The sequence below is a fragment of the Silene latifolia genome, chromosome 1 (assembly GCF_048544455.1).
Source record: "Silene latifolia isolate original U9 population chromosome 1, ASM4854445v1, whole genome shotgun sequence".
NCBI lineage: Eukaryota > Viridiplantae > Streptophyta > Magnoliopsida > Caryophyllales > Caryophyllaceae > Silene > Silene latifolia.
The window spans coordinates 33,572,039-33,581,251 of record NC_133526.1 but is presented as its reverse complement, the minus strand read 5'-3'; the positions used below and the strand labels follow the sequence as shown (position 1 = coordinate 33,581,251).

The 9,213-nt window shown below is 34.7% G+C and overlaps 1 protein-coding gene across 2 annotated transcripts; it reads left to right on the top strand.

Moving 5' to 3' along the window:
* The first annotated feature begins 3,406 nt into the window (after positions 1–3,406).
* On the top strand, positions 3,407–8,991 carry LOC141602735 (BTB/POZ domain-containing protein At1g03010). 2 transcript variants are annotated; one of them, XM_074422853.1, is made up of 4 exons: positions 3,407–3,688; positions 6,812–6,878; positions 6,981–8,177; positions 8,264–8,991. In XM_074422853.1, the coding sequence occupies exons 1-4, from the start codon at positions 3,594–3,596 to the stop codon at positions 8,804–8,806; spliced, it is 1,902 nt and encodes a 633-aa protein (XP_074278954.1). In that variant the 5' UTR covers positions 3,407–3,593; the 3' UTR covers positions 8,807–8,991. The 2 variants fall into 2 exon arrangements, with proteins under 2 accessions (XP_074278954.1, XP_074278955.1); XM_074422854.1 differs by lacking the exon at positions 3,407–3,688 and adding an exon at positions 6,346–6,724.
* The last annotated feature ends 222 nt before the right edge of the window (positions 8,992–9,213 follow it).

The window sequence follows — 9,213 nt, the reverse complement described above, 5'->3', positions numbered from 1 at the left end:
CCTTCGTAACCTAGGTCATGCATGACCTTGCTTAGAGGTGGTTAGGCTAAGCTATATTTAGTGCCACAACACACTAGATAGAGGCAAAAAAGTTGGGCGTCAGAGCTCTTGCCTGATAAAATACGAGTAAAAGTAAGATTGTTGTACAACATCAAAGAATTCAGTGAATTAGCCACTGTCACATGATCATATAGTATCAGTATACTCAAAAGGATATATTCACCAACACTACCACTCGGCACTCGATCACCTTTTTCTATTCTTTTCTCTTCTTTTGTAGGTTTTGGCTCGTTACGCTAAATAGGATTATACATCCAGTTGTACCATAAGCATGGTACAACCAAGTATAAGAATCCGAGCTTATGTATATTCTTTCTGAGCTAATTTAAATTTCATGTTTTTAATGTGTAAATGAATGAACCCAATATTTTCTAATAAAGCTCATATTCTTTAATATAAAGCTCGGATACTTTGACATAAAGCTCAGGTTCTACACCGTACAACATATACAACTGGTTGTATAGTCCATAAATTGGCTCGTTACATAGCTTGTTGGTGGGAAGTCGGAGGATCAATATTATAAATATTGTTTGTGACTTATATATATATATATATATATATATATATAAAGAGATTATTTTGTCTAAGAAAACAAGAACAAGGAGAAATGAATCAAAATCAACTCCACTCGACTCAATCATAATTTTCCAATTTTTTATTATTTTATTTTATTTTTGAGGACGATTGTAAATGATATAAAAACTTCTTTTACAAATTCTGGTCATTTGTTTGGAATAAAAAGTGAGAACCAACTTTCCCACATCCTCATATTCATCAGTTAATGTATTATACAACTGGTTGTATATACAACTTATTCAATGTAGTTGAGCTTTGTTATAAAGTTATCGAGCTCTACTACAAAATTATTGAGCTATGATACAAAGTTATTGACCTTAACAAAATAATTATTAAGCTCAATAACTTTGTAAAATAGCTCAATAACTTATAAAATAGCTCAACAACTTTGTGTAAGAGCTCAATAACTTTGAGACGGTTGTACAATGCTATTATACAACTGGTTGTAAGATAGTATTTGTGCATATTCATAAGTTAGTTCTTGAGTGTTATTTATCTTATTGAATTGAGGTCTGATTTTAAGACCCCACTATAGTAAACGTAGCTATGCCACTTGACTCGATACTCAATTTTTTTCTTAAATTATTTTATTTTCATGAATTAAATGTAAAATAGTTTCATTTACAAAATTTTAATTAGTAAATTATAGTATTAAAGGAAATATCGAGCAAATTTTTTGAGCCGAGCTTAGCCTTGATCGGCCTGACTCGCAAAGGACCCGAGTTGAGTTCGAGCCCCCACGAATTGAGCTTTGATTTAGTCGATTTGGAGTTGCTCGCGAGATGTCTCTTCTCTTTCATCCCTAATTCTACTTATCACTGAAACCGGGAAATGATCCTTTTTCACCAAAAGCCCACGAAATTGATAAAGCTGATAAGAGTTCTTGGATTTGCACATTGTCTTTGTAATTTCGTGACAATAACTATTGTGTCAAAGAGTAAGGCAAATACTTCCTACATCGATTATTTGTCTATCTTTGATTAAAATTGAGAATGAATATATAAATTAGACAAATGACAACTAAAAAAGGTAATTTATAAAAGGGTTTTTCTATCCTATGCCCACTAGGCATATGATAATAAACCAAAAATAGAAAGTATTAAATGATATTTTCATGGGAAATTGTAATATCTCATCACTTTTATTTTTCTTCACAAAAAATATATTTAATACTTTTCTATTTTAGCTTCTTATCCTATGCCTATTGAGCATAGGATAGAAAAACCGTTTATAAAATAATAATTTGGTAGCTAATGAGTAATGACAAAACCCACCACACACTAATGAAGTTACAATACACCAATCACCCAACTAATAAACCTATAATTAAGCACACTGATGGAATTATAACATAATTCAAATACCCGTTCATAACACTAAAATCTAAACTTTAAAAATTGCCTTATATGTGAAAAGTAATTAAAGGGAGTAACCAAATCAAACAATTGTGGGTAATAACCTGTAGTAGTTTGTCTGTCCCTCTAGGAGAAGATTTTTAGTTAAAATTTGGGTGAAACTTCAAATACTTTCATATTTAAGATTCATCAAGAGTAATTATATAGAGGTAAAATAGTCTACTCTAGGCTATGTTTTTTAAACTTCAACAAGTATGTCACCCCTGAAAAGGGTGGTTTGACCTGTTGTATGTGGTTTGTAGGTTATCACGTATATTCAAGGGTTCTGCTCAACGTATAATAAAGGCAACAATTGCGAGTTTTCTTGTCATAAAAAAAGTGTAGGTAGACTAGGTTATACAATCGATTACCTATCATGACATAGGCCTCTATTTTGGAATAGCTTTGCATGATCTCGATCATGATACATAAGCATATAGACCCCAATACCAATACCATTATGCTTTAAACTTAATGGTCCAACCCTTCCTATCTTTACACATAATCCCTTGATTATTTAAACAAATCTTAATTCTTAATGAAGTTGCTTTCACTAAGTTATGATTATCATACACCCAAAAGCAATGCACCACATAAGGATTCTTTCTTATGTCCTCTAATTATATAATTAAAACATAAATTACAAATTAAAGAATGTAAAAGTAATGAGGAAGAAGAAAACATATCAATATTTCCTATTAACTTTTCTTCCCCACTTTCCCTACCTTTCACCGAAAAGTGTCTACATAACTTCATATTCTTGACTTTACCTTAACAAATAATTATACTCCTCAATTTTTATGATTTACCCATGAGCATTTATCTAATAAAGCAAAAGGGTACTTTTTGTATGGAGGGGTAAGACTAATTTAAATTACTATGAATCTCACTATTAATTAAAGTGTTAATTGTCCAATTGTTTAAAAAAAAGAGTGTTAATTGCTAATAGCACAAGTTTAGAATGTGCAAAAGTCACGAGCATTAAACCTTTTGCAAATGTCAATTAGCTTAGATGGTAAATCACGAGAGTTAATGTTCATGATTTGGGTTAAAACCTTTCATATATGTCTTTGTGCTATTGGAATTATACTAATAGACATACCAACTTAATTGAAGCACATATATAAAACTCTGCAATTGCAGCAATATTAAAATTTCAAAAAAAAAAGTTGTTTCATTGACTCAACTTCATTATTCCAACAAAACTCAAATAAGATTGTTATCAGCATATCATAATCTCATTTCTTAGTATACATCTTACTAATTGATTTAATTAATAATTACGTTAAATTCTGTATCATATAGTTTAGTTTTACGCAAGACCAACTATTTGCAAAAACATTTAAACATAAAGAATAATGAGTAAAGTATTCCCTAGGATAGGTCATCACTTTCCTTTTTAACCCCTACATATGAGTTCATCCGACTTTTACCTAAATCAACTCATCACTCTCACACACGCACTAGACTACTAAAAGCAAGACATACAGTTTTGCTATTCAAAACTTTTTCTCATCAAAGGCATATACAACGGCTGCATTTTCAGTAATATCCTTGACAAATATGGGGGTGGTGACTATGGGTGATCTCAAGCCTAACATAGCCGGAAAGAGAGCTTTTCGACCGAGTTCTAGTGGAAGACATGCCACCACTGAATGGTACGTAATACTTCTTTCAAAAATCACAAGGTGTTGGCTGGTGTTGGTGTTGGTGTTGAATACATTAAATGTCTTATAAGTACTGGTCTAGAGGAGACGTACGATTTCTAACCCACAATTTAATGTGGTTTCTAATTACTAGACCAGAACTTATAAGAAACTAGCTACTACAATGTTTTTGTATTACGGTTTTTTTAGGGTTGAGTTTCCATATAATTGAACCTCGAACAATTTTCAACAATTTTATTTTTACGTCTCTTAGACACATCGTCCCTAAGTATAATGTCGGATATCCTAGTAAACGTCATAATTATATGTTTTAAGTAGTGCGTTGTGTTGCTTGGTCGTCAAAGTGTGTACACAAGGATAAATTGTTAAGAGACTTATTTTCCTGTCAATTTTCCTTAGAAGAGTTGAGCATTCCTGAATTACAAAGGGTTATTCTGCTCTTACGGTCCTACCGAATGGACTTGGAATTGATAGATGACTACACACTCGAATGGGACCTAGTGATAGATGAACCACGCCCCCTCACTCGAGTGTCCATTGGGTTCGAAGAGTGGTTAGTGCACAGGCCCCCTCATACCATGTGCTGAATTTCAGCTTTGTCGTTATTGGAGACTGTCAGGATTTGAACCCGTGACCCTCGGTCACTCTGGCTCTACTACCATGATAGATGAACCATTTCAACCAAAACCTTAAGGTAATGGTTGAGGCCCAACAATTCTTGAGTGACATGAATTGTACGGAAATCATGGCTTTCCGTCTCAATTTACGGTCTCATGTCATCAATTTTATTTTGAAAATTACTCATTCTCTCCCAATAAATAGTTACCTATTTCTATGTTAGGTGTATCAGCTACTCGTAATAGTTATCTATTTCCCATATAAGTAAACTTGTGATGAAAACGAACTTGTGCGAGTAGATGAAATAATATCGTAAAGAATTGGATCTATATATACGACCTTCTCTCTTATTTCCACTTTGTGTTAATAGTAATACTCCACAATAATTGATCGGAACAAAGGAGAACGGAGTACTATTTTAAAATAGTCATAGTAACATTTTTAAAGCACATTTTTAAAATATTTTAGAAAGTCATTCTATATGGGATGATAAATTTGGCAAAGTCAAAAAAGAGATTAACCTTTAGATCACAAGATTTTCCATAAATTGTGCTAAAGAGTCATACTATTGGCAAGTAAACTTTAACAGTTTAGATTCAGGAACAACTTTTTGTCAGTAAAACAAAAAAAACATTTATTCACATTTGTTCGGTTTTTATCTTCAGTTACCTTTTTTAGTTAACAACATGAAGTCGTGAACATTTAGATCAACCGGTAAATTCTTTGTTCTAACTTAATCAAAGGCCTTACATTCGAATCGTGGGAAATGGGAATGCAACCCTCGTATAACTCATGAGGGAAATCTTTACTGAAATTGTGATCCTACTCGACTTGAATCCAGACTAAATCGAATGATATTACATTCTTCCGGTGGGGTGTCAAATTCACCGATCACAAGTACTAGGGCTCAAGGCCTACTAAATAAAACTATTTATTGAAATGAACAAGACGAGAGTCCAATATGACAAAACTGCAATTTTGTCAGATTGTTGGACATTTGAACATGTCAGTTGACATCAATATCGTAGAAAAGTTTTGTGGGGTTTTCATAATTTGTATCAGGTTCAAATAAACATTCTCTATTCATAATTTAATTCTTAGCCAAACAACCAAATTTTAATCAGTTGCTGGTTATGGATTTCATCATGAATGTTCAAGAGTCCAACAATAATTTAGATTTCTTTCATTTAATTCCTTAGAAATTGGTTGGGTGAGCTTTTCGTGTCGAGCCTATAGATAAGAACTCTAGAAGGGCAAATATGTTGCTGACGGGATTTGGGAAATGAACCCTGTTCATAACATGAGTATAAATTAGTAATCGAGCCTTAATCATTAACTTAAACTATTAGGATATACGAGTATAAATTAGTAATCGAGCCTTAATCATTAACTTAAACTTTTGGTTGAGATGCCATAAGTCTCTTACAATCAAGTCAATTACAGTATCATGTGAGCTAGATGACAGTTGGTCGTGATTTATTTTTCCAAATGAAGCTGCAATTGCCAGTTGTTATTGTACGACCTAGGACACTGTTGATAGATGTTAATGCGATTCACCATCAAACAACAGTCCCTAAGTTTGATGTACCTTTTTTTTTTTTTTTTTTTTTTTTTTTTTTTTTTTTTTTCGTGTCGACCATTTGACCATGAGCTAGCATCTCACCGCGGCCATTGGGACAGTCTTTTTTCGAGATATTAAATAAAGGTAATTAAATGGATATTCGAGATTTATGCTTTTAGGCTGAAGTGAAGCATAACAAGGCCTTCATTTCAGGCTAAGAGCATAAATCTTGAATGAAATGTCGAAGTAACATGGTATATTGGTATATCATGCTATTATCGAACTGAAAATGGCCTAACATAAGACATGACCCAACCTTATCTAATAATCTATCAACCTGTATATGAAATTATTATTATGGCATTAATTATGATATGGATGACCAATAATTTGTTAGTTAAATTAGCCCTTTCTTAAGGGGAACCAAGCATGCATGTACATGTACGGAATAGATCAATAATGTGTAAATGTAATATTGTAGTAGCTTTCAACAAATGTATCAATAACCAAATGCAGCCTCATGTATAGACCCCACTAATAAAATTCCCTCTCCATCAGGAAAGAAACTATGTTTTTCAACGGGGACGTTTACGTTTGCATAAGACAGTCTCACATGTGAGACCAGTCGAAATATATCCTATGAGATCGACCGTGTCCTCTATAAGTTTTGTGTTATGTCAAAGTCATATGAAATTCAATGCATGAAACTTCCTTTTCATCAAATGCTAACCTCTTAAGGAAATCAAATAATTGTGGTCTGATATATGTAGTGTGTCGGAATAGAGTAAACGCGTAAAGCAAAGCAAAGCAGTTTACTTCTGAGCAAAACTAAACAGGGAAAAAAAAATGTATGAAATGAGTTTATGTTTGCATTCAACTAGTTTCTTAAGTGTATTTTTGAGATAACTTTGTTCTTTCTGTTTTGTATATTTCAGGCCAATATCGGATGTTTCCAGCGACATCACCATTGAAATCGGCTCTGCAAGTTTTGCACTTCACAAAGTAAGCGATCTAAGCTGTCAATGATATTCAACTCAATAACTTTTCCAGTTTATTTAACGGATATCTGTTAACATACACCGTGATTATATGTATTTTGTGCAGTTTCCTCTTGTTTCTCGAAGTGGAAGAATCCGGAAACACATGTTGGAGGCAAAGGATTCAAAGACCTCGCGGATTAGTTTTCCATTTGTGCCAGGTGGTTCTGAGGCATTTGAGCTTGCTGCAAAGTTCTGTTATGGAGTCAATGTTGAGATCACTCTCTCCAATGTCGCTATGCTACGCTGTGCAGCTCATTTCCTTGAAATGACCGAAGATTATGCAGATAAGAATTTGGAAACAAGAACAGAAGTATACCTTAAAGACACAGTCCTCCCAAATATATCGAATTGCATCACTGTCCTTCACAAATGTGAGTCTCTCTTGCCGATATCAGAAGATATTCATCTAGTTAGCAGGTTAATTACTGCAATTGCGAATAATGCGAGTAAAGAGCAGCTCACATCAGGGTTATCTAAGCTAGAACATTTCTCACCCAAACCCTTGTCGAATATTGAGCCGGAAATGCCAGCAGATTGGTGGGGAAAGTCCCTGGCAATGCTTAATCTCGATTTCTTTCAAAGGGTTTTATCTGCAGTAAAACTGAAAGGTCTTAAACAGGGACTAATCAGCAAAATATTGATAAACTATACTCATACTTCTCTTCAAGGAGTTGTTGTGAGGGACTCACAAGTTCTCAAGGGGAACTACTTGGACCAGGAGCTCCAAAAGAAACAACGGATCATTGTCGAAGCAATGGTCAGTTTACTGCCAACTCAATCTAGAAAGAGTGCAGTACCAATGGCATTTCTTTCAAGCCTGTTAAAAGGCGGTATTTCTTCTTCGGTTTCTACAGCTTGTAGAGCTGACTTGGAGAGAAGGATTGGGTTGCAGTTAGATCAAGCTATCCTTGAGGATATATTAATCCCGTCAAATTCAAATGGCAACAATCATGGTCCGATGTATGATGTTGAGTCAGTTATGCGAATCTTCTCTATTTTCTTGAACTTAGATGAAGATGATGATGACGACGATAGTCATCTAAGGGATGAAAATGAGATGATGTATGATTTTGACAGTCCTGGTTCTCCTAAGCAAAGCTCCATTCTTAAGGTATCGAAGTTGTTAGACAATTACATTGCAGAAGTCGCTCTTGATTCCAACTTGACACCTTCAAAATTCATAGCTCTCGCGGAGTTGTTACCTGATCATGCTCGCGTAGTGACTGATGGGTTATACAGAGCAGTTGATATCTTCTTAAAGGTAAGTACTCTCTCTTATGGACTTATGCTCGCGTAGTGACTGATGAGTAGTTATCGAACTCTAACAAGTTAGACTTGTAATTTCAGGTCCATCCAAACATCAAAGATTCAGAGAGATACAGGCTATGCAAAACCATAGACTGCCAAAAGCTTTCACAAGAAGGGTGCAGCCACGCAGCTCAAAATGAACGGCTCCCAGTCCAAATGGCGGTCCAAGTCCTATACTTTGAGCAAATAAGGCTACGGAATGCAATGAATGGGAACCACAACCACCTCTTCTTCGGCTCACTTAATGGCCATTTCCCTCAAAGATCAAGCAGCGGCGTAGCCAGTGGGGCCATATCCCCTAGGGACAACTACGCGTCTGTTAGGAGGGAAAACCGGGAGCTTAAGCTAGAAGTGGCTAGGATGAGAATGAGGCTAACCGACCTTGAAAAGGACCATGTAACCATGAAACAGGACCTGGTTAGGTCTCATCCTGCTAATAAGTTGTTCAAGTCATTCACTAAGAAACTCGGTAAGCTCAATTCCCTTTTTCGGTTCAATACTACTAATAAACCTTTGGGTTCAAAAGCGAATTCAGAGTCCAGATTCTTCTTCCATAGACGAAGACGTCACTCTGTAGGATGAGAGTTTTGCTACTCTGTGATAATAATCTTATGAATGTTGAGTTTATAGTATATATATGTAATTAGTGTGTTTATTTTGTCTAATTAATCATGGCAAGGTTGATGTTTCATTCTTTTATTTTTTGCACTCAAGTTTTGAAGATTTTCTTGATGGTTTTAATTCAATATATAGCTTCATTGTGATAACTTCTTGAATGGCTTGACTACAACACATTGTGCCTTAATCCCAAAACTGATATGGAGTCGAGTAACATGAATCATTCTGGCTTGACTGCCTAATGTAAATTTTGTGTCCGTTATAAATTGACACACCATTTTCGAGTTATGATTCATATTGCCTAAAGCGGAAAGACGGTAGAAGTTAAAGTTCAAGAGCATAGAGCCTCCATCGACTCCTAAAATATACTT

What these genes read in the sequence shown, in the direction of transcription:
- LOC141602735 (XM_074422853.1), top strand. Translation starts at nt 3,594, where the DNA reads ATGGGGGTGGTGACTATGGGTGATCTCAAGCCTAACATAGCCGGAAAG. An exon ending in CAAGTTTTGCACTTCACAAA is followed by an intron (nt 6,879 to 6,980) that starts GTAAGCGATCTA and finishes TATTTTGTGCAG; the next exon opens with TTTCCTCTTGTTTCTCGAAG. An exon ending in CAGTTGATATCTTCTTAAAG is followed by an intron (nt 8,178 to 8,263) that starts GTAAGTACTCTC and finishes TTGTAATTTCAG; the next exon opens with GTCCATCCAAACATCAAAGA.